The sequence below is a fragment of the Protomyctophum parallelum genome, assembly GCF_964188405.1.
Source record: "Protomyctophum parallelum genome assembly, chromosome: 9".
NCBI classification, from domain to species: domain Eukaryota; kingdom Metazoa; phylum Chordata; class Actinopteri; order Myctophiformes; family Myctophidae; genus Protomyctophum; species Protomyctophum parallelum.
In genome coordinates this window covers 40694679-40720096 of record NC_139706.1, presented here as the reverse complement: position 1 = coordinate 40720096, position 25418 = coordinate 40694679, and the positions used below count along the sequence as shown (strand labels likewise).

Here is a 25418-nt window from a genome sequence, read left to right as displayed (position 1 = left end):
AAAACTTTTAAGATTTTATATTATGCACATGCCATGGTCACATAACCATTATATGTTGCAAACTTTGATGGTTACAGTTTTATAATCAGTTTTGATGAGTAAACCTTTGTGGAGATCTTCTCAGTTCTCATTGTATGCTAGTTACTGCCATTCAGGATGGAAAATGAAATCCATTTGGATGTACCGTAATTTCCGGACTATAAGCCGCACCTGAATATAAGCCGCACCAGCCAAATTTAGGGAAAATCCCGTATACAAGCCGCACCAGACTATAAGCCGCACCGGACTATAAGCCGCAGCTACGTTAGCTCAGAGCCTGAGATGGCTCTGCGTTAGCTGTAAAAATCCATAGATTAGCCGCACCGTTGTATAAGCCGCAGGGTTCAAATCATGGGTAAAAAGCCGCGGCTTATAGTCCGGAAATTACGGTACTTGATATAAAGAGAACATGTTCAGTTTACTAGTCTACACTCTACTCTACACCTGCCTTCATTTCATCTGATTGTCTGTCTGGCAGGCACTTAACAAGCGATCGTTAACTGTGTCTGTTAGAGAGAGGGGCAGAGAAGAGTGGCTTTGCTTAACTTGATTTATACTTATATTCTCCACTCTGATGAAGGTACATGTTCGATATATCATGCAGCCTTACTTATTAGCCTATATTTTGGCTATATTTTCGATTATTTTCGATTATTTTCGATTTCGGAGACTCCGACGATTAATCGGAAAATCGATTAATCGGCGGCATCCCTATTTCATATAGTGCAGGACAGGTCTGAAAACAAAGGATATTTGGGTAGAGAACTTGTGAGAACGGATTTAACAAGAGAAGAATATTTGAGAACAATTGAGAAGACGTAGGCTACAGTATAATAGAAGGGCTCAATCAGAAGCAGGCCTGTAAAGGTTCAATTGGGTTAGGGATAAGAAAGGCCGTGCCTTCAAGGTTTATGAACACGTCGGCCTCACCCTAAATTACAGGGGAATTACTCTGTGGGAAATGGGGGGAGGTCTCTTGCGGCTTTCTTCCAGTTCCAGCTATAGGTGTAATTTATTCTCCAATGTGATGCAAATTGACAACAGTCAGCAAAACATCCCCCGTTAACCACTTAAAACCTGTACACTTCGTCCTAAGTCAGACTGCAAAAATATCCGATCTACAAATTCTGAGCTATTTGCGCAGGTTTCGACAATGTTGTCAACTTGAACTTTCACCTATAATAACATGACCACAATAGTGACGACAGGTTGAATGTGGTTTTAAATCAAGTGTATGAGTGGAGATGAGCCTGAGAACTAGTAAGTATATGACCTCAGTAGTGACATACTGTGGAATACCACAGCTTTTTGCCAGTGGATGAGAGCTGTCTGGGTCAAACAATCGCGAATAGTTTGTTTTATATTGTGTGATGTACTGTAGCAGATGGGTGGGGTAAGGGTTACCACATCGGGTGCAGCCTGGACAGGATGGCGTCAGATACATTGTTGATGACTGAAAATGATGGCCTACTAAAATGACTTCCATTTTCCTACACAGTAAAGTCCTGAGTTTTTGCTGGGGGTGTACAATATGGAATCATGGAACTAGTTGTACACTCACTGTAGGTGTTACATTAAAACACATGATTCTACACTGCAGGTTAACATTAGGTGATTAGGCACACTATTGTATTTGTGGTATTCTATCAAAACGAAGTATTATACGTTTTTATGCCTACTATTTGACAGGTGAGAAATACCACAGCTTTGTGTTGATAGAGGAGCTGTAGCAGTGTGTCTACATGGTCTGGCTGAATAAATACTCAGTCACATACTGCACAGGAAAGAAGGTTATCGCCGCTGTCGGGCAGAAATCTACAGATTTCATCTTTTGATGATTTTATACTTTGTATGAGTGTCCTCTGTCCTGAAAAAAATCTACAGAGGTTGTAGATTTTCACTATTATTTGTGAGGGGCGCTATCCCCTCCAACTTCTGGCTTTCGGAATTACATCATATGGCAGCCAAGTCTATGGACTTTTTAAATGTTTGTTTAGAGCAATTTAACAGGATGGGTTTCCTTCCGGCAGCACCCCCCTGCAAGCACACACTGTAAACATGCTATTATTAGCATTAGCGCACACTGTTTACCTCTCGCCAGAAACGTTTACATGTCGGGACTCGAGAGCGATGCGGTACAAAATTATAATTAATATGGAGGTTTGAAAATCCTGCTTTGAACTGAGGTAAACGGAGAAAAGTTAACGTCCCATAGCTGGTGGTGACGGAGGCGTTGCATAGTAACCGGATCAATGTTGCTTCGGGCCTCAACCATACACGGAGTATATAGACCACTGACCAGTCCCGAAATGCCAAAAGCTTGAAGCCTGTAGGCATTCTTGAGGAAAAGTACTGAGAAATAGACCTCTCTGAGCAATGCATTGGGTTTACAACGAACCTAAAGTAGTGCCACCCTACTTCACACCAATAACTGACCCCTTCACAGAGCTCTAGTGCCGTCCTGACTCCTGATCAAGAGTACTATTCCATTCACTATATTTCAATGTATTCACCAAGAATTCATTTTAGTCTATGGAATATTTAGGGGACTTCTGCTTCCTATAAAACCTTCCTATATCCCCGGGTTCAAGAGCACCAGACTATTAGGCGCAGATGATCAGAAATCAGCAGAGAGTGATCGTCGTTTGCGCTACTCTATGCCGAAATGAAGTGGACTCTAGACCACGACTAGACCGGAGCACACAGGCGATTTAGAAACATAGACCAGGGTTTCCTCCGATGTGGGTCTGGTGACGCGAGGTTACTTCTCGTAGTAGACTCATACACTTCCATCAGCAGACGGGTGCACACCAGGTGCTGGTCGCCATATACTGCATAGATCATGGAGATGGTTGGCCAGAACTTCATCTCAGGCTTGATGAATGGCAAAGGGTACGCAGCGTACAATATGAGATAATAGTACTGTAGTAACTGTACTATTCTTGCCTCCAATAATTAACTTTTCTTTTTTTTTCTCCCTGAAAAGCAATGTTTTGGACAAGACGGTACTATTTATCCATGTGTTGTCTTTGCTGGTCCCATGAAAGTACACTGACCCTCTGGTCATAGTCTCGCATAGCAAGACAACTATTCCACAATCTCTGAATGCTATATAGAGTCTGGAATTACCTCTCGAAATCCGAGCAAGGAAGCTGGCATTTCCGTTCACGAAAATATATTTAAATATATTTTTACATTATATTTTTTAATATCCATTTGTGCTAAGCTGCAAGCTATATATGCTTAGATTATTTTGATTTATAATTGCTCATGATCAGTGCTTCCGTGCTCTCAGAGACAGTCCAGAGCACTGCTCTGGACTGTATGACGGAAGCAGTTTAAAAGTGCGAGAGGCAACAGTCTGGCCACGTGAGACTACTCTGGTCATTACACACCTCATTACCCCCCCCCAGATCCCCCCCCCCCCCTGAATCTGTCTACTCCCATATATCTATTAATTAATTAATTCATCCATCATTGTTTCTTCACAGTTGTGTATGAGCATCGCTCCCGGCTGGAGAAGTCTCTTCAGAAGGAAAGACTGGAACACAAAAAGGCTAAAGAAGGTAGGAGAGTCCCAGGCCGTGGCGTAACGGTCTGGGCACCGGACTGGTAATCCAGTCGCAGTGTGCCGCGGGTTCGACTCCCGAACCCGACACGGCCTTTACTGCATGTCATCCCCCCATCTCTCTCCCGTTTCCTGTCAGCCTACTGTCTGTCCCTTAAAAAATCAATAAAAGGCGTAAGCCGCAAAAAAAAAAAAAAAAGAAGAGAACGTTTTCAAACATTTTGTGGCTTAAGGCACACCAAAGTGCAGGTCAACGTCTCAAGGCACACCATCTGCAAGCTCACAACGTGTATGTCACCATACAACGTCTGAGCTTACAGATAGCCTACTTTATTTTATTTTTGAGGGGCGCTAGCCCCTCCTATGTCCAGCTTTGAGGGTTTGTGTAAACACAAACATTGTCCTAACACAAACATTGAATTTTTTTAAATATATAATTTAAATGTATTAATGAAAGATGCTAGGTTCGAAACAGGTGTTTTTGTATAGTTTTATATTGCAAAAATACAGCACACTGAACCACTGGTTTGTAGATTGTCTATATTCGTTATGAATACATACAGGTGTAAATTGGTGTGCCTTGGACACAAATAGTTGACAAGCACTGATGGTAGAGCATTGATTGGTTGTTGACCTCTGCTCTGACTGCTGTTTTACAGATTACCTGGTGTACAAACTTGAAAATCAACAATCACTGAACAAGGAAAAGGTATATTGAGGCAGTGGTTAAATACCCCACCTGTTGCACATTGTACATTGGCTGTGTTTGGAACAATGCAGTGTGCGAGGTTGTAACTGTTTTGTTCTGCTCAAACAGCAAGATGCCGGCAGCAGATTCAACTCTTTACATGTGCAGCACCAGATGCTTAAGGTGAGTTTATCTATCCCTCTGACTGCCAAGTGTAGTTTAGTCCTGTTGTGATCTCTTTTATGAACATGAGAGCAGATTTAAATAATAATAATTATTATTTAAAGAAAAGGATATTAGAAAATAGCAGCTTGGTAGATCTGCTATTTTCACTATTTTTGAAAGTCTTTCAAAATGATGGATGGGGATCAATTATGAATTGATTATTTAAATAAATTATCGATAGTTAAAAAAAATAATAGAACAGTTTTATTAACTGTTGCACCCCAATATGACTCATGTTGGTTTGTCTCAACTACTGTGGCTGCTGTAGAACCAGCATGATGACCTTAAGAAGCAGTTCTATGAGCTGCAGGAGCAGCATCAGGTCCAGGGAGAGGAGCACGGGCACACCCTGGACGAACACAAGGACCGCTATGACAAACTGCAGCAGACCAAAGAGACGGAGATCTCCAAACTCAAAGGTACGGACGCACCATGCTCAAGGGACCTAACGTTTCACTTTGTCAGGGTTTTTATTGTCTGCCAATGACAAGGTTTTATCGTCATATTCTTCCAATTGCCCAACACTTGCATGTACTGTATGTGTATAATTATGTACATATCAGTGTAATTCAATGATACATACTGTAGTGTAGTTGTACACACGGACACAAACGGTGTACATGAGTCGACATGACTATCATTAATTTCCAAAGTCTACTACTAAGTAGACTTTACTTTCAACTAATACTGCAGTTTGAAGCTCAAGTCTAATGTTTTACACGGATTTTAAAGGATTATTCTTAATGCAAGATTACAGTAAAACTTAACCCCCTTACTGACCAACCTAATTTAACATTGAATTGATAATTCTGCCAACACTATTCATGTTTAAATTCGTCATTTTAATGCCAAAAGAAAAATCTGTGATATATTATATACATCTCTTTCACACACGGCAATCATATTGTAATATATATTATTGCCACCAGGTGGCGGGAACGCACCATTATGCCTATTTTGACCAAATCGAGCAAATCTGACGATGTAATTTCCAGTTGTACGCATCACAACATCCACTAGCTTTCTGCATTCAGACAGACAGTCTGATGTCCGTGGAATGCTAAGCTATCATCGTTTATTTTCATAACCAAGTCAAATTAAGCTCTAATCAAGCCCAAAATATCGCATTTTACGCAGCGATGCACATAAAGACGGCGCGCGTGCACGATCACCTGTGCACGCGCGGATTTCGGCCGTTAGCCAAAAATGCTAAAAGCTACATTTTGTTATTATTATGCTCCCGATTTCAGGGGAGAGTGTCATTACGTCATTACGTCAGTTGGCCATGATGGATTTATGGCTTTCACTACGTCAACCGTCACTGGCCATAAGAGGGTTTTAATGTCTGGAAATGTCATTGTCTTGTTTCCATTCGGGTCTTGTGCACTCACACACAATCAAGAAATGAACAATAAAAAACAACAACAATTTAGTCATCTCAAAAACATGGAATCTATGTTGAATTACATTACATTACATTTGTTATGGGTTATGATGCTATTAAAGAACAAACAAACAAATGTGTCCACATGCACTGCAGAAAACAATACATTACCTGTCCATTATATGTCCAGTTTTAAAGTCTATGCTTCATGTTTTTCTAACTGTAGAGCATTCATATAACCTCAGAGAGGAGAACAAACAGCTAAGGAAAGCCCACCAGGACATTCATGTGCAGCTACAGGATTCGAGGGTGGGTCATACATTTTATGTTCAATTTGAGTGTGATTAATTAATTCATGTGATTTGCAAGAGTCAATGTCACATTGCAAGGTCAAAGTATAGCCCCATGCTTCTCCATAGCAGAGTCAATGTCACATTGCAAGGTCAAAGTATAGCCCCATGCTTCTCCATAGCATGTGGTGCAGGTAGTAGAAGTAGAAGTGTACTTCTAGTTTAACCCATTCTGACCTGAGATCAGATTCATACGAGGTTTCCGCCGGACACACACTGGTCTGATGAACCCATTCTGACCCGAGATCAGATTCTAAAAATGTCAGTCACTCTTCGATTTTTCAAAAATAGCAGACCTACAAGCTCGTATCGCGCCACTCGGTGGCGCGATATGAGCTTGTAGATCTGCTATTTTTAAATAGCTAAAGCATAACATGATGCTGAAACCAAAATGGGTGCCCGTTCAGAATGGGTTAATTTGGCTGACGCATAGCAATGATTGATTGATTACAAGGTCAATTTGAACTTGAAGAGCCCAATAAACTAATATATTATTTTAAGTCCTATAAGAACTTTAAAAAACTAAACATTTTTGCATTGTGTGTAGATTCAGCATCAGGACCTGAAGACAGCCCACGACCAGCTTGCACTGACCTTAGAGGACCACAAGAGTGCGCTGGCAGCAGCTCAGGTACAGCCACACAGCATACAGGGGAAACCACCTACAGCAGCACACTTACAGTATCAATTCCCCAACCCAACAATTCTCAACCTTCTGTCATTTTCATTGTTGATTATTGTAAGGGGGGGGGGGGGGGATCTACAAGCTCACAAGCTGTGGCATTGTGAAGTGCTGTGAGCTTGTAGATATGTCATGTTATTCTATAGAAAGTGGTTAAGTGTCTGGGGTTCATGTTGAATCAATGACAAGTATCATAACAAGTGGTTTACACATACAGTAGGAACGCAGGTTCTTTCTTCCATTTCCTGCAAAGCAACTGCTTTGGGGAACAGGTGTTCACAACCGCATCTGTTGTGAACACCTGTTATGCTCACCTCATTCTTGTGAAAGTTACAAAAACAAACCCCACTTTCGATTTGTTGTCATTCTGGTCTGACGTGGTCATAGACTAGAACAGTAGTAGAGGGTCTCAAAGTGAGGCCAGGGCTCTTTGAGGGACTTCCACGGTGTCTCCAGGTAATTGTAGATAGTTAGGAACTTCAATAGACCCTTACAGGTCTGGAACTCTGATAGTGTACAAATGGAACCAAATGGACCATTACGGTTTCCATTTAGTTCCATTTGTACACTCTCAGGATTAATTGGGATCCCTAATGCATCACAAACTGGGATCCTTGAAATTAAAACGTTTGAGAACCACTGGACTAGAACGACTTGAAAAAGACTTTACGACTATTATCGCTAAATTAGTAGACTATATTGGACATGCTGGTGGAGAAGTGCTGCTATCTGTCAGACACTTAGCTGACAGATAGCCTTGCTTCTTTTTCCTTCTTGCTGCTACTGTTTATAATGCTGTGTGTATGTGGTCTTGTTTCTTCTTCAAAAGGCCTTACCTTTTGCCAGACCATCATTGAAAATTAGAATCTGTTCTTAATGACTTGCCTCGTTAGATAATGTTTCTCAGAACGTTAGTCATTTTATAGAGAAGTTAGTCCAGTGATACACTTTTTTTTTACTCCTTTATTTTTAGTAAAGATGCGTTAGTTGGAATGAAATAAACTTCCATTCGAGCTCAGACATTTTTAAATCTCAACTCAAGACTCACCTCTTCGGCCCAGGCCGTAGCGTAACGGTCTGGGCACCGGACTGGTGATCCAGTCGCGGTGTGCCGCGGGTTCGACTCCCGGACCCGACACGGCCTTTACCGCATGTCATCCCCCCATCTCTCTCCCGTTTCCTGTCAGCCTACTTTCTATCCCTTAAAAAATCAATAAAGGCGTAAGCCACAAAAAAAAAAAAAAAAAAAAGACTCACCTCTTCACTCTTGCTTTTAGTTGAGTTTTACTATGCACGTTCCTACCCTGCCCTGACTGATTTGCTGCATGTGGTGTTTTTATTTGTTTTTATTTATTTTATGTTCTTATATTCAATTTTGTTCTTTGCCATTGTTCTATCATTTTAACTACTTGTGTTTTATTGTATTATATTTTTGTGTCCTGCCCTGTGAAGCACTTGCGATACAAATAAAGTTTATTATTATTATTATTATTATTATTATTATTAGTTGTAACTGTACTTTGACAACGTTGTATGTGTTTGTGTCACCACCAGATGCAGGTAGACGAGTACAAACGTCTCAGGGAGACTCTGAACAGGATGCCCAGCTTGGGACACGGCCAGCAGCCTCAGGTCGCAGCGGAGTCCCACGTCCAGCCTGCCCCCATGCTGATTGAACCTCACAAAGAGGAACACCCACACCAGGACCAGCAGCACCAGGACACCCAGTCCAGGGTAATGTGGCAGTTTGGGAATGTGTCCATAGAGCACCGAAGTCTGACGTCAATATCGGTAGAGGGCGCTAAGTCCACAGGTTCATGTACTTTTTATTTGCATTGTAATCCCCATAGGGGGATTTGAGATCAACTCATATAATAGAACTGTGTTTGAAAAATAAACAAATCATCCCGTTTCACGGATATCAAGAATCAACTGACTGTGGAAAAACGCTAATGTTACTGCTGCTGAATTAGTTACATTTTCGCTAGAAACGGACTGTATGAAATATGACTGACTAACTGTCGTAAACGATACAGAGACACCTCCCTGACAATATCGCATTTTTGGACCACAGTTCTTATACGAGACAATTTTTAAATGACCCCATGTTATTCTCCATAGAGAAAAACTTCCATGAACCAGGGGATGAGCCAGTGACGTCAGGACTTTGGCGGTCTATTAGGGCTGAAACTGTGATTACTGTATTTTCTTAGGCATTATTTTATCGATTGATTCTCCGATTTATCGAATAAATTGCAGTTCATATATATATATATATATATATTTATTTATTTTAATTTTTAATTTTTTGAGGGCCCCTCCTATGTCCAGCTTTTGGTGTATGTGCACACACTTTGTCCAGCACAAACATTACCGGTACATCCCATTGACAATGAATGGACAATTTGAGTGTTTGTGTAAACACAAACATTGAAGACAAAGGTGAGGACGCAAATTCTGATTGGCCGGAATGAGATGATGATGTGCGATGATAAGATCGCCCCTCACTTCACACGGGTGTGATTTGTCGTCTCCACCAGGCCGAAGGCATGGGGAGAGAGTATGTTTTGCACTCTGTGAGTGTGTATGTGTGTGTGTGTGTGTCCCCATCTGTGTACAGCTAATCTCCGGCACAGTTAACCTGGTGGATGCCAACAATGAAGCTCTGCCCCACATTTTCCAGAATGGCCTGTTATAGCGCCACCATTGGCCGACTTTTGAAAATTGGAACATAATGCCTCAAATCATCCAATTGCCAAGGCGTAAGAAGAAATGGCACCCTTTTCACATTGGCCTATTATAGCGTCACCAGGAGGCCACAACCTGACCTGCCCTGGTGGAGACCTATTCTAGTTTTCTACTGTATTTCAACAAATTAACCGTTTAAGCATTCTTTAATATTTCGTCATGCAAAAATAGTGATTTTCAGATGGAGCTCTGCACTAAAAAATACATATTCATTTGCAGGTCCCTGACGTGGAAAATGTTTGAGAACCACTGGACCACTAGTTTTCCTTTATATTTTTTGTCCCATGATTTTGTAACCCATTTTTCACCCCTGTGTCAATCATCCTGTGATGTGATCCTGGGCTCTACACACCCTCCGCCAACCTAGTGAGAGCAACGGACTTAACTCATGCTTCCTTCATGCTTGAGTGTCCAAGTTGCTCCTTTACACCTGACAGGGGGGAGTTTCCCTGGTTGGACGTAGCGCGTGGAAGGAACACGTTATTCCAACCAGTTCCTTTCCCCTCCATCAGGCGTCCCGGCTGGCCAGGGGGAGGCAGTTTAGAGACCAGGATTACTGCATGTTTTTGTGAGGGTACCTACCCTAGGGGACACGGGGAGAACATGCACTAGTTCTTAAACATTTGCTTTAGAATTCATGGAATTTCTTAGATTGTTGCCATTTATTTCTGAAATTATTTTGGGGAAAAAACTCCGACTTTTAAACATTTTTAAACAATTAAAAAGAAAAGAAACAATAAAGGGGATATTTACGCTGCGACTCATAAAAATGGACCCACTTGTCAGTGTCACACAATCTTCTCAAATGTCCAACGCCCCTCTGCTCTGCAGCTGGACCTCCAGGAGGAAAAGGTTTATGTCCAGTCAGAAGTCCCCTCCCTCCCCGCGGTGTCCCAGCCTGCCCTGCCGGAGGATGAGGAGGAGGAGGAGGAGGAGGTGGACCGAGAGGGAGACGCGGAGCGGAAGAGGGAGCTAGCGGAGGAGGAGATGGCTCAGGCCGGAAAGCCTCAGAAACTGGAGGAGGAAGACCCGGACCAGCCGCACGACGAGGAGGAGGAGCCGGAGCAGGAACAGCTGGACGAGAACGCTCTGGACCGCCAGAGGCGCCAGCCTCAACCGGTCAGGAGTGGTTTTGGGAATTGGTTTTTGATCAGTGGGTCCATTTCTATGACCTGACCCCGTCGTCAGATGGGGGCGGTATTGAGTTCAGAACAAGAGTGAAGCAAGCTTCTGTCAAGCGTTTTCATTAATTAAAACATTTATAATTTCATAAATAAATGCCAACAATCTGAGAAATGCCGTAAATTCGAGAGGCGTGATGTTTAGGAAATATAGTCTTACAGCAGTTTGGTAATGCAATGACACCCCCATAACTTCAGATTTACAGACCTGTAAGGGTCCATTTGGTTCCTAAATATCAGTAATGTAGCTGGGAACCCCCTGAAACCACCTCAACGACTCCTGGGGGTTCCTGGACCCCACTTTGAGAACCACTGGTATACGTTAAGTACAGTATAACTTGAGACCCAAAAGAGAGATTTGTATGTCTCCCTGTGACCCAAATGAAACTAGTGAAAATAGCAGATCTACAAGCTCCCAATGTGTCACATTGAGCTTGTAGATATCCTTCAATACTTAATTTGTTAGTTAAATTGGTGGTTGTGCCAGAATTTCAGAGGTAGTTCCTACACACCTGGACGTGGTTACATTTAATGAAATCATTTTCATGTTTACGTCTTTGATCAACACTCTGTGTTGTTCTATTAATGTTCTACATCATCACAGTAATTGATTTAATCGTCCCAAAGAGAGATCGTACATTCACCTTGTTTACCTTTCAAATTAACACCAGCTGCTGTTTTTCTGTCAGTTCGTTTTCCATCTGTTCATCTTCCCTTTTTCTGATCCCCAGGCGGAGGAGCACCACGAGACCCACCTGCATCAGGAGGCCCAGCCACATCAGCCGGCCCAGTTGCACCCGGAGGCCCAACTGCACCCGGAGGCCCAACTGCATCAGGAGGCCCAGCCACACCCGCCGGCCCAGTTGCACCCGGAGCCCCAGCTGCAGCAGCGTGATACCCATGTCAAGGTGGAGCGCGAGAAATCGCCCTTTGAGCAGCAGCGGGAGCAGCAGCGCCTGGAAGCTCAGAGGGCCCTGGAGCGCAGGAAGCTCCAGCTCCGTCAGGAGGACCTGCAGGCCCAGAGGCAGAGGGAGCAGATGGAGAGGGAGCAGCGACTGAAGGCGGAGCAGGAGAGAGAGGCACTGCACCACAGGGAGCTGGACAGGAGAGAGCAGCTGCTGAGAGAGGAGCAACTTAGGTCAGGGCAGTGACTGTGCATGGAAAACACTGTGTGTGTGTGTGTGTGTGTGTGTGTGTGTGTGTGTGTGTGTGTGTGTGTGTGTGTGTGTGTGTGTGTGTGTGTGTGTGTGTGTGTGTGTGTGTGTGTGTGTGTGTGTGTGTGTGTGTGTTCCAACATTATTTAAATAAATAACAATAAATATATTACCATGTGCATTTGTCGAGCAAAGTACAAATTGAAGATAAAAGTGAGCGCAGAAAAGTAATTGGCCGGAATTATATTTGTGATTGATTTGATTGGTTGATCGGGTGTGATTTCTTTTATTTTTTTAATAATCCGCAATAACAAAAAATCACACCCGTGTGAACTGAGTGGTGCAACCCCCCCCCACCACCACCTCTCTCTCTCTCTCTCTCTACAATTTACAATTTACAATTTAGGCATTTAGCAGACGCTCTTAATCCAGAGCGACTTACATTTAGGCAAGAACAAAAGCATGGGAATACATCACATAAAAGCATTTATCATGAAACATGCGTAAGATAAGAAGGTAACAGTGGAATATCTATATGATGAAACTATACATACACTATACATAATAAACTATACATATTCACTACTATGCTATACATATGTACTATGGCGTGCTATGACTATATACAATACAATTATAGTGCTGTCTACATAACATGCTATAAGTCTGTGTCAAATGCTATCTAAGCCAACAGAAATGCTATGTAAGGGGTTAGGGTAAGTGCTATGGGCCATGATGGAGTCTGAAAAGGTGGGTTTTCAGGCTACGGCGGAAGATTGGGAGTGATGCTGCAGTTCTGACTGCAATGGGAAGTGCATTCCACAGTTTTGGAGCCAGAAGGGAGAAGAGTTTGGGACGTGTGGAGCGTTGTCCCGGCGTTTTTAGTGAGGGTACTTCCAGTTTCCCTGCGTTGGCTGATCTGAGTGCGCGGGAGGGTTTGTAGGGTTCAATCATACTTGTAAGATATGGGGGAGCCATACCTTTGGTTGCTTTGAATGCCAGCATCAGAGTTTTGTATTCTGTGCGGGCAGCGACCGGGAGCCAGTGGAGGGAGCGGAGCAGGGGGGAGACATGTGAGAATTTTGGCTGGTTGAAGACCAAGCGAGCTGCTGCATTTTGGATCAGCTGGAGAGGCTTAAGTGCACATGCTGGTAGGCCAGTAAGGAGGGAGTTACAATAGTCGAGTTTTGACAAGACTGTTGTCTGGATTAGGAGCTGGGCTGATTCCTGGGTGAGGAACGGTCTAATTCGTCGTATGTTATAGAGTGTGAACCTACATGATCGAGTGACAGCTGTGATGTGAGCTTTGAACGAGAGCTGACTGTCCAGGACAACACCAAGATTCCTGGCTGTTGGGACAGACGTTACCAGGGCGTTGTCTACGGAAATAGTTAGCTCCCGCATAGGGCAGGACTTAGCTCTCTCTCATTAGCAGGCAACACAGCAGTACTATCCCTCTCTCTGTTTCTGGTGCCCCCTACTGGTACAAATAAGTCGTATACTCGTGCTCATGGCCACATAGGCACAGGCATAGGCACGGACATTGCTGGTTGTAGGAGTGGTTGCACCACTCAAAAATAACACCTGAAGTGAGGGACGCTCTAATCATCGTACTTCATCATCAAGAATGGTGGTCCCTTATAGAGCGCCGCAGTCCCTCCCCCTTTTCAGAAAAACGAGTGGCCCAGGAAATGAAAACCCAATTAATTCTCCCATCGGCACTTCTTATTTAATTTATTTAAAGACGGTTACGCCGCGGACAAAGCCAACTCGGATCGTGACAAATCATGACAATGAACACAATGTTTTGGGCCGATCAAATCATTAGAAAGAAGAAAAGAAAGTCAGGAGACAACACTATTTGTTTTGTTTTTTGTCTTATAAATTATTTGATCGGCCCAAAACATTGTGTTCATTGTCATGATTTGTCACGATCCGAGTTGGCTTTGTCCGCGGCGTAACCGTCTTTAAATAAATTAAATAAGACGTGCCGATGGGAGAATGCATTGGGTTTTCATTTCCTGGGCCACTCGTTTTTCTGAAAGGGGGAGGGACTGCGGCGCTCTTTTGGCCAAGGGTTCCCACTGACATACAGATGCCGATTTTCTCTACACATATGACATAAATTCTCCATCCATTGACAATGGCATTTAGACCGTCGGACGTGTGGAGCCGTCCTAGCTAATCCAACCGATGGATTGCGAGGACGTGTACACACGTCCTAGCGCATTTTCATTGATATCAAACGAGAGAAGAATATTCTGATTTATTTTCCTTTTTGTGGGGGGTTGGCCTCTCCTTCTGCACCATTGCTGATCGCGCATGCGCGTTGCCGTTCACTTCCCTGTTTACCGCTCAGAAAGAAAGGCTCGTATCTCCTAATCTAGGGAGCTCTCCGTGGATGTATATACTAAGCTCTTCATTTCTGACTTCAACATGCCTCTCGTTTAAAATATGAACGCAAGGGATTATCGAACAACTTTATCGTAATCATAGCAAGGTAAACAAGCAACATTATTTCTCCCGGTTTTTGTACGGAACGGAAGGGGGGGGCTTTCAGAGTAAAAGCTGCCATATCTGCATGGCACCCCGAGCTGCTATTTTGAAAAAGTATCCCGGGGCTGATTGTGTTAATGTTTGTGTTTAGAGATAATCCACACTATAGCTCCCCTCAAAAAATAAGGATGTGAATAAATTGGAATCTTTTTGAAAAAGGTCTCTGACTGCAGTTTGTCATCACTGTGTGTAGGAAGAAGAAGGAGTACGAGAGCATGGACAACGACATCGCCCAGGGAGAGGACGACAATCGGATCGATGATGAGGACGGTGAGTAGGTTTGCCCTGACTTTCAGCTTCACCCAGCTGATGGCTGCTCAGATGGTCATGATCATAGACTAACCTTCACGTAAATGTAGTGTATAATCTGGTCGTAAATGTTGTGTATGTTGGATACATCAATTCCTAACCACTGTAACACAATATATATTGGCTGTTGTGAACCTAGTGGTGCAACTCCGCTCCCCCCCCCCCTCCTCTCCCTCTCTCTCTCTCTCTCTCTCTCTCTCTCATTAGCAGGCAACAGTGCATCACTGTCTCTCTCTCTCTCTGTTTCTGCATGGCACAACAGCGCCCCTACTGGTACTCATACTGGTGCTCATTAACGTCACATAGGTTAACCACACACAGGTGAACACGGACATTGCTGTTCCTTGGAGTGGTTGCACCACTCAAAAATAGCTGATTTACAAGGTCACAACTTGCTGTGAGCTTGTAGATCAGCCTTTTTTTTAAAGAATGTAAAAAATGATTGAATATTTCACTTGGACCTAGGCTAGCATTTATTGAAAAGTTAGGATATAATTCACGCCAGCATTTTTTTTAGCACTTATTTTGAAAAGCCACATTTCCAGACTTCCGGAAGTAGACATATCCTAGTAAGTTTAACGGGTCTCGTTCAACTGTTGTTTACAAGATGGGTCTATGCCGGGGCACTGGAGGGCTCCTCATCGCCGGCTCTGTGCCATGAAAGAAACGTTGTTTTGACCAAAAATGCCATCTGGGATAAGGAATAAGAGAATAGGAGATACAGGCGATTGAAAGAAACCGATAGAATGGATTATTTTGGCGAGGGCGATCAAATATGGGCGATCCATTGTCATGACAATGGTATCTACCCGATGCTAACGCAAGTAGCATTATGGCTTGATCGATCGAAAGCGCTATAAAAGCGCAATTTCCATTGATCAACGGCAATGGCGGTAAGCGTGGTATTAAATAATAGGCTTCAATTGACCTAGATCTACGCCAATGGCGAGGAGGGTGTTAAAATAAAAAATAAAAATGAAATGTTTCAGAAATATATAAAACTAGAAAAAGTGCCCTTCTGGGCACAGGTCTCCACCAGGTTATCCACAGATCCGTGCAGTTAGAGGTAAAAACAGTTTTCGGCCAGTTATAGCGCCAACTTGAGGCTTAGTTGAAATTGTTCATGTGGCATTTCGTCCTCGGCCTAGTGGGAATGTGCGTGCACAATTTCACGGAAATCACGTGATGTGTTCATGATTTGCAGCATTTTGTTTGAAACTGAGCACTCCTGTGAACTTTGGAAGCCAATCTTAACCAATCAGGATGGAGTCTGAGAAATCTGAAAGACCCGTTTGGTTGAATGGCTCTAGAGAGACTGTGTACCAATTTGCGTGATGTTTGGACAAAATCTGTAGGTGTACTGTGCAAAAACTTGTTTTGCACAAAGCGGCCTCCTGGTGGCGCTATAACAGGCCGTTCTGGAAAGCTTGGGGCAGAGGTTCATGGTTGGCATCCAGGGAGTGTGTGTGCAAAATTTGGCATCGACCGGGTTAACGGTGGCTGAGATTAGCTGGTCACGGACGGACGGACGGACACACGGACGGACGGACGGAGTGCAAAACATACTCTCCCCATGCCTTCGGCTGGTGGAGACAATAAAAAATAAAAACACAAATCGTGTATGGGGACAAAATATTTTCTGATGTGGGTCCACGGCCAAATACATACATACCAGTACATTTGGGAATCCTTGAAAATGTTTGACAACCACTGTTTGGTTTTTTTAGGTTACAATTTCCTCTAGTCCTGGTGCCATTTTGAGTCCATATTGATAATGTGTGTCCCTTTCAACAGAGAGGGATCTTCATGGGGAGGAAGAAGAGAAGCATGATGAAGAGGATAATCGAGTGCCGCAGGTATGACCATCCATCCTTCATGCCCCTTGTTGGAACTGAAGGAAGCTCACGCGCATCACGCCGTGACACATTGTGAAGCTTGTCTACTAAGTAAATCAGACACGCTGTAAACTCTTGTTGATCCGAGAAAGCTTTTATGTCCTGCAGTTGAAGAGACACAGTCAGACAATCTAAATGCTTTCTTCAGCTCCACTTCCATTGGAATGCATTCCTTGTTTGCAAATGTTTTTTGTTTGTTTTTACTTTTAGTTTTTTAACTTTTTTTACTTGGGTCCTTACTAATGTACTACTTACTTACTAATGTGTCCTTCTATAAATGAGTGAAATCTGTTTGTGTATCTCTAGATTAGAACCACCTGTCTGAACTCATTCAGATTATTATAAGAAGGGATGCAATTACCAGTTTTGTGGGGTATAATGGGAATGAATGTTAACAGTTTCCGTGCCGCGAATGGATTACTCCAGGTTAATGTCGCTGCCGTATCGGACATACCCGCCTTTTGTTTTATGTGTTTAATCCGCCGTAATGTAATGAATCAAAAGAAAATCCGTCTTCGTCGCGGAGTATGAGACTGGATGGCTTCGCTGTGATGACGAAACCGGAAATCGTCACATGCTGTGGGCTGCTAGGGCTTCTGGGAAATTGAGGCCAATGGAAATGCATTGGTTGCAACGCCTCATTGAAACCAATCTTGTGTGCGTCTTCCGGGTGCACCAAGATGGTGGATGCTACACACAGATCATAACAAACCACGGGAGCTTTTTTTGATGGATTTTCGCGGATTAAAAGCCCAAATAATTCAGCGTATGCTCTAAAGGTAATACAACAATCTCGGCAGTGAAGGGGGGTTGATTAAAATGCGGGTTAATCGTAAAAAACAGTCAAACTGTTAAGGGAATAATAAGTAATAAAATAAAATTACTTTTGAAAAAAACAAACATTTTATTGAGTAAAGCCAACTGTTTATCCACCCATCTAATCACTAAACGAACTCACTTAATATCACCTCTTCATTAGGGTTGGGATTTGTTAGGATTTTAACGGTTCCGGATCCTTACCAGATCCCTCTTAACGGTTCCGGTTCCTAACGGTTCCCTTAACGGTTCCTAATATTATTTCTTTCCCCTTTCTTCTGACATATATTATGCTTATATTATAACTAACCTAACCAAGTACTTAATAAACACAAATTCAATTATTGTATTTGCACTTTACAATTATGAGGTGGCACTATTATTTAAACTTCACCACCACCAGCTAGCCACCACGACAATATCATTGTTGCAATTTGTACTGTGTATTAAATATACAGAACACATTGCAATAATGATAATTTAATATGAAGGACCCCAGTTACCCTAATGGAAACAAGCCATAGTGCTTTCTTGGGTTATAAAATCCTCTTAGCAGACCTTGTATTGAACTGTAGGCTACGTTTCTATGCTTTTTTGCTGCAAACTGTTTATACAGTAATCAATGTATGGAGGTATATATGCACCTACTGTAAAGGCTGGGCTCTCAACAGTTGCACGATTAATTTAGAGCCAAATCAAAAGCAGTTGAGTTGCTTATAAGTTGTAAAAATAAGTGCAGACAAATTGATTTTTATTTAATTCATGGCTCTATAGTTTTTTTTGTTTTTTTTGCGGCTTACGCCTTTTATTGATTTTTTAAGGGACAGATAGTAGGCTGACAGGAAACGGGAGAGAGATGGGGGGATGACATGCGGTAAAGGCCGTGTCGGGTTCGGGAGTCGAACCCGCGGCACACCGCGACTGGATCACCAGTCCGGTGCCCAGACCGTTACGCTACGGCCTGGGCCTATGGCTCTATAGTTGATTGATTTTGAGATGTTTCCTCAATGTGGACGTGCAAGTTGCAACAACCTTTGCAGGAAACTATGGCATCGCATTTATTGCACTTTGCGTGCTCGGCCTCAGAGTCATTTCCCTCTCTGTTAACCACACTTGCTCCGTGGCGGTGACCGCTCGCTGAATGCACAGAACAGTGGTATCCGCCTCACTCACTCAAGTGCAATAAATGCCATAGTTTCCTGCAAAGGTTGTTGCAACTTGCACCAGTTGCACGTCCACATTGAGGAAACATCTCAAAATCAATACGCCTACACGAGTCACACGATTAATCTACTCACTCATGTCAAGTAGTAGACGTCACCCGGCTCTGCATGCATGCATGCACAGACCCATGCTAAATGACGACTGATGAGAACCGTTTGTGGAACAGTTCATAAAAAATCACACCAGTGTGAACCGAGTGGTGCAACTCCTGTCTATTGGTTCTCTGTATCGTTCCAATTTGTATCGTTCCAATTTCACCACTCGTGCTCATGACAACAGGATCATTGCTGGTTGTAGGAGTGGTTGCACCACTCTGGTGCCCCCTACTGGTATAAATAAGTAACATACTCGTGCTCACTTATACATACAGGTACACACACAGGTACACGGACATTGCTGGATGTAGGAGTGGTTGCACCACTCAAAAAACGATGGAACCGGCTCCGGATCCGCAATGTCGGAACCGGGTCTGAAATGGACCCGGTTCCGAATCCCAACCCTACTCTTCATCTATTCACACAACCCCTTAACTCTCACTACATATCACCAATTCATCCATTCACACAGGCCCTTATCACTCATTAGATTTCCACTCCAAATTTTCACCACTGCCATTCTCGTCGTCTTCTCCACTGCTATGTTCCACTCTTCCCCCCCACCCCCGGCATGTAGGCGGCGGCAGAAAGCGATGTGGATCCCGAGGACGACCCCAACAACCAGGGGGAGGACGAGTTCGAGGAGGCCGAGGACCAGCGGCCGCAGCACCGGCTGCGAGGGGAGGAGGAGCAGGAGGAGGAGGAGGAGGTGGAGGAGCCGGTCAAGCTCACAGACGGAGCTGCGCACGCAGACCCTCATCAGCCTGCCGTGGAGGAAGAGCTAGTGGTGAGATGGAACATTTCAAGTGATTCTCAAAACTTCATCACTATGCATGCAGACCCTTTGTGCAATGTCAGCGTTACAAGAGCCCATTTGGTTCAATTTGTACATTGTCATCTTTGTGACACTCTGATGCACACTCTGTCTGACAGACACGTATGTGCACACGCATGCACGCAAACACACACACACGCAGTCACGCATATACACAATATATATATATATATATATATAACAACTAGCAGATTGGCTAAAAATATTAAATATTAACAAGATTGTGTGTACACTCAGATGGCTGGGAATCCAGATCAACAGGAAGACACACTAGATGACCAGTACCAGGAAGAGGGAGAGGATGAGGTCTGCACCTTACAGACACACACACACACATACACACACACACTCTGACATTTGACAAAGTGTAAGTCAGTTCTGTGCCCAAAATATCACATAGACTGTGATCTGTGTCTGAACACTTGCATACTTACATAGTTGTAAGAGTGGAACAAAACCTTAGCATGTAAACATTGATTGGCTCCCCCGTAAGTGCACAGGTCCACCTATTTAAACCATTTTCAATTTAGAAATAAGACCTAAAAAATACAAATATAAAAGATATTAAACAGGCGTATAAGTGGGTGACTGTTGTTTTGTTGCTGTGTGTTAGGCTCAGGAGGACTTGGCCGGTGTTCCCAAGAGAGAAGAGGTGGAGCTGGAAGTAGAAGGGGAGGACCCATATAATGAGGAGAATGGAGAACAGGTGAGTTCCACAGATTACTAGAGTGGTGGTTCCCAAAGTGGGGTCCTTGAGAGAGTTCCAGGGGGTCCCCAGCTAAATGATAATTGGTAACCAAATGGACCCTTATGGGCCTGTAACTCTGAGAGTAACGGGTCCATTTTGTTCCATTTGTACACTCAGGGTTAAATTAACTTTGATTTTATAGAAATGCCATTAAATGGGAGTCCATAGCCTAATGCAGGTCAAACTGTCCTTGACATGAAAACGGATTTTTAACAGATTTTTTTTCACCGGAGGAAACATATTCCCTAATAGTCCCTTTTTGGCCAAAAGGTACCTTTTATACGTGTGGTAGGGTTCTCAGAGTGCTTCCACTAAGGAAAGTAGGCTTTCTAATGACACAACCCGCCTTTGTATTGGTGAGAAGCAAAAACTTTACTTTTTATTTACGCTAAAGACGAGAGGCTGGTCTGCATTTATGCCGAAAGCCCCGGAAGTCATCGGTAACATAGCCTGGAACTCACCTATGCTTTTTATGGCATAGGCAGCTCCCGGCAGGATCCGCCCGGGAGAAACTATGCGCAGCTGCGCGACATGAGACTAATTACTTAGAGCGACAGAGAGAGAGAGGAGCGTGTGTGTATACATGTCTGCGTGTGCATGTCAATTTAACAAAGGTGCAGACGATCAGAAATCAGCAGAGAGTGAGCAATGTTTGCGCTACTCTATGCCGAATTGAAGTGGACTCAGACCCAGACTTTTCTTTCTCCCTGGAAATAAAAACGTCTGGGTTTCCGAGGCCATCGGTAACATAGCTCTAAATAACGGCATTAGAGCTATGGACCAGAGCTAATAATAACTATAAAATAGGTCTTTAACGATTAATGCCAGGAAAATACAACAATTATAATATTATAGTATAATATTTCGATATCTAGCATCCCAGGCAAGCCAGCCTCATTTTCATAACATACAGTACATTTTCATAGATTTACTGTATTGTGTGTTTTCACCTGTGTTCATTTGCAAAGCATTTGGCTGTGTTGTAACCGTAACCTGGCCAGAGTGTGGGGTAAATGAAGGCTGGATAAGGTGTCTGGTGTCTAGGTGTCTGCTTACCACCAGAGCCTGCTGATTTACAGGCAGGTTTACAGCCCAAGGGACAAGCCGGCGAAATATTTCACTGCAAATGCAATACAACATCAAGCTAAGCTCTGCAAGAACCACAACAAAATAAACGTCCCTTTTTTTTTGCTACAAGATTTAAATCCAATTAGGTATTAGATATTGCAAACACAGCTCTTCTGTGCCTTTGTTCAGCATGGCGTTGGCTTCGTTCAGGCTTTTATTTTCAATATGGCAAAAAACACAAAGTTGGAATATGGAGATAAGAGTAACGATTATTTCCATTGTGTGTGCCTGTGTGTAAACTGAGTGCAGTTTTAGCATCTGGGTTGTGAACTTGATGTGAACCCTGCAAGCATACTGTACTGTACATCTTACAGAAATCAGGGAGTGCCGGTGGTAAATGTCCCCCTGCGGAAATCTACTGTAGAAGCATAGCCTGCAGGTGGATTTTGGGGTGGAGGAGGAGGTGGGGTTGAATAAACTCAGGAATGTTGGAGCAGCAGCAGCTTATTGTCTCCACCAGGCCGAAGGCATGGGGAGGGTGCGTGTGCGTGCGTGCGCGTCACCAGCTAATCTCTGGCACCGTTGATGCCCCAAATATTCCTCAACAGTCAACAGCCTGTTATAGCGCCACCATGAGGCCGATTTAGGCAGTTTTGCTGATTTTTATTTTTAACTCGATCGATTAAAAGCACTATAAAAGACGTAGATCTGCACTAATGGCGGGGGGCCAGATTAATTCAAATGACGCGGATTCACGCCAAAGGTGGGGAGTTGTTAATAACCGGGGCAGCCATAACTCCCAGTGGGCCTGTGTCTGTGGTCTGTGGTGTCTTCATCAGGACGAGGCAAAGGAGGGAGGAGCCAAGAGAGAAGAGGACCATCACAGGAAGGTGGGCCAGAACAATGAGGAAGACAACTACGAGGAGGAGGAAGAGGAGGTGGACGAGGAGGACACTCACGCACGGGGCAAGCCAGGGACCAATCGGAGGGCAGAGATGTGAGACGGACATGGACCTTGACCAATAGCTGTGCCTGCCTCCCACCCCCCTCCCCACCCTCCTCCTCCGCCCCATGGATTGTCATCGGAGTTGGGACCAGCAGTCATTCATGACTGGGTTTATTCCACCTGGAAATGGCATGGTTCTCCATGGTTCTCCCACAGTGTAGAGGTGGAACTGAACTGAAGGACCTCCACTGTGGAAATGGACTTCTGAGAGATATGGGATCTTATTCAATGTTTTTGTGTTATTTCCACACTCGTCTGTCTGTCTGTTTTGGTCTAATTGTCCCAACTGCGGACAGTAAAAAAAAAGAATGTATATTTTGTGTGTGTGTGTGTGTGTGTGTGTGTGTGTGTGTGTGTGTGTGTGTGTGTGTGTGTGTGTGTGTGTGTGTGTGTGTGTGTGTGTGTGTGTGTGTGTGTGTGTGTGTGTGTGTGTGTGTGTGTGTGTGTGTGCAATGTCCTTTCGCGTTCCATTTGTTTTAGCGGTCATATCTCGTATTATCTCTGTAATGTTACTATCAGTAGGTTGTTGCATTCCAATCAAGCTGATGATTTTATACGTTATTTATTGTTGATTGTGACAATTCTGACAATCTTGGATGGCACAGTGATACTTTTTTTGTATGTTTCTTTTTTTTAATGTCTGAATTAACTTAGTTGGTTACTGCCTGCAGCAACGATGTCTTGAAACTGACATTCAGGAATATTACCACTGTATATCAGCACACACAATCCCAATGAGAAACAGCTCTGTTGTAGTTAGGGCAGGGATATTATATATCATATGAGAGACTAGATATCGCCTTGAATTTTGAATATCATAATAATCAGGATATGGTGTCTTTTAAAATCACTTAAACCGTATTTTATACTTCCAAAAATGGACTACAATTGTCAGGAATAGCCAAAATAGCCCATCACGCAATCCTTGCTCTTTTTGACATGTTTTGGATTTTTTTTTAAAGCAAATGTATATTATAGTAACTACGATATTATCATCACCATATCGACATTGAAGTATTTGGGAAAGAGTATTGTGATATTTGATGTCGTCCATATCGCCCAGCCCCATGTCCCATGAATAAGTGCCTATTTAAATTTAGGAAAAACCGCAACACCTACAACCTTTCTCTATCAAAAGTCCAAAGCGTACAGCAGGCGAGCAGCTCAAGGACACAGAGGGACTCCGCAGTTCCGTGAGCGGGGACTTCAGTTGAGAGATGCAGTAAGTACCACAGCAGTTTAATGATGAGGCTCTTGCAATTGGTTTCATCAGCTCTGGATGGAGGGTTACTGTTTTCACACACAGTCACACACCCACATCTTTATTCTACTGTACAATAGTAATATAAATATACTTGCAATTTGTATATATATTTTTTCCACCAAAACAGAGGGAGTACTGTATTCAAGTATGTAAATCATAGGAAGTTGTGAATGAATAAACACGGTGAAGGTTTTGAAGATTTTATGCATCAGAGCTGGTTGTGATTCTGTTCTACTCAGGTCTGAGGACCACCAAGGTCCCTTACGGGTCTGTAACTCTTGAGAGTTAAATCAACCTTTTTAAAGTGATTAAACCCAAACAATCTGTTCATAGGGCATTAGAGCCAACACTAAGAGTATATAAACCTTGCTTCCCCTCTGCCTCTGGTCAATGTCAATGGACTACAAAATAAAGCGTGGCTATGAAACGGGTTATAAAATGTCTCACTGGCCAATGAAGCAAAGGGGTGGGGCAAAGCCACACCAGTGGAAGCCAAGGTGGTAAGTGAGGACGTGTTGAGTTGATTATGGGTTTACCTGAAATCAGTGAAATCACACAATTATTTATTATTGAAGTCAACAGCACTATTGGATAAAAGTGTGCTTGGTGATGTGCTGCTTGGTGCAGAGTTTGCTCAATATTATTATGCCATACCTTGGTGTCGTTTTGATTTTGTCAAAAGTATGCATTTGCAGTAGGGGAAAGTACATTTATGATTTATAGGCATAATAGAAGTCTTATCCGGAGAAACGTAAGTGCTAGATCAGAGCGAATGGCACGCACCCTGTCAACAAAATGACAGGGTAAATTGTCGATCTGGCTAAACAAAATGCAATCTAAATAACATTCTTAGACAAATGGTATATGTTTATGTAAATATACATAAAGTGAACAAGTACCCAACATGCTGTATATAACATAGTATATAACTCAGTAGTTCTAAAAAAACTAAGAGTTCAGGGACCCCCAGGCCAGGGGTCCTTGAGGGGATTCCAGGGGGTCCCCATGCTATTGCTAAAATGTGGGTCTGTGCGGCCTAATGCAATAACTAGCATCTAGGCAACAGGAAGTGATGCGGTGAAAGACTGCGGTGGGAAATGGACTGTGAGTGCTGCTGACTGTGGGGGTTCATTGGGTTCATTCCACAGCTTGGGTAACCTGACTTCGCCAGATTGCGGCAGTATTGAGTTCACCAGTTCCCTCCTGCCTGCCAATGTTGTCCAGCAGGGGGAGTGGTTTCACCAAGCTACAGTTTGGGAGCCAGGAGGGAGAACAGTCACAGACACGTAAAGGCATTGAAGGAAAGGGACGGATACATTATGTCCTGTATTACCTTAGCTCTTGTCCATAGCTCTAATGCGTTGCATTTAGAGCTATGTTACTCTCAACTTCCGCCGCTCGCATGAATGCAGACCAGCCTCTCGTCTTTAGCGTAAATAAAAAGAATGTTTTTGCTACTCACCAAAACAAAGGCGGGTTGTGTCATTAGAAAGCCTAATTTCCTTAATGGGAGCACTCTGGGCCCCCCACCACACATATAAACGGTACTTTTTGGCCAAAATGGGATTTTGTTTCCACCGGGA

The 25418-nt window shown here is 43.3% G+C and overlaps 1 protein-coding gene across 4 annotated transcripts in view; it reads left to right on the top strand.

The window, feature by feature from the left end:
- golim4a (golgi integral membrane protein 4a) overlaps nt 1-24041 on the top strand; it is a 35572-nt gene extending 11531 nt beyond the window's left edge. Inside the window, exons 2-16 of one of the 4 annotated variants that reach the window (XM_083773789.1) lie at nt 3531-3605; nt 4267-4316; nt 4425-4478; nt 4789-4939; nt 6131-6213; nt 6802-6885; nt 8491-8670; nt 10516-10803; nt 11615-12003; nt 14769-14845; nt 16679-16740; nt 19492-19701; nt 19987-20055; nt 20363-20455; nt 22405-24041. In XM_083773789.1, coding sequence (XP_083629915.1) covers nt 3531-3605; nt 4267-4316; nt 4425-4478; nt 4789-4939; nt 6131-6213; nt 6802-6885; nt 8491-8670; nt 10516-10803; nt 11615-12003; nt 14769-14845; nt 16679-16740; nt 19492-19701; nt 19987-20055; nt 20363-20455; nt 22405-22566 — 2027 coding nt within the window. In that variant the 3' untranslated portion in view covers nt 22567-24041. Of the gene's footprint in view, nt 1-3530; nt 3606-4266; nt 4317-4424; nt 4479-4788; nt 4940-6130; nt 6214-6801; nt 6886-8490; nt 8671-10515; nt 10804-11596; nt 12004-14768; nt 14846-16678; nt 16741-19491; nt 19702-19986; nt 20056-20362; nt 20456-22404 lie in introns of all 4 variants that reach the window. The other 3 variants (XM_083773788.1, XM_083773791.1, XM_083773790.1) reach the window with 3 other exon arrangements.
- Nucleotides 24042-25418: the final 1377 nt, after the last annotated feature.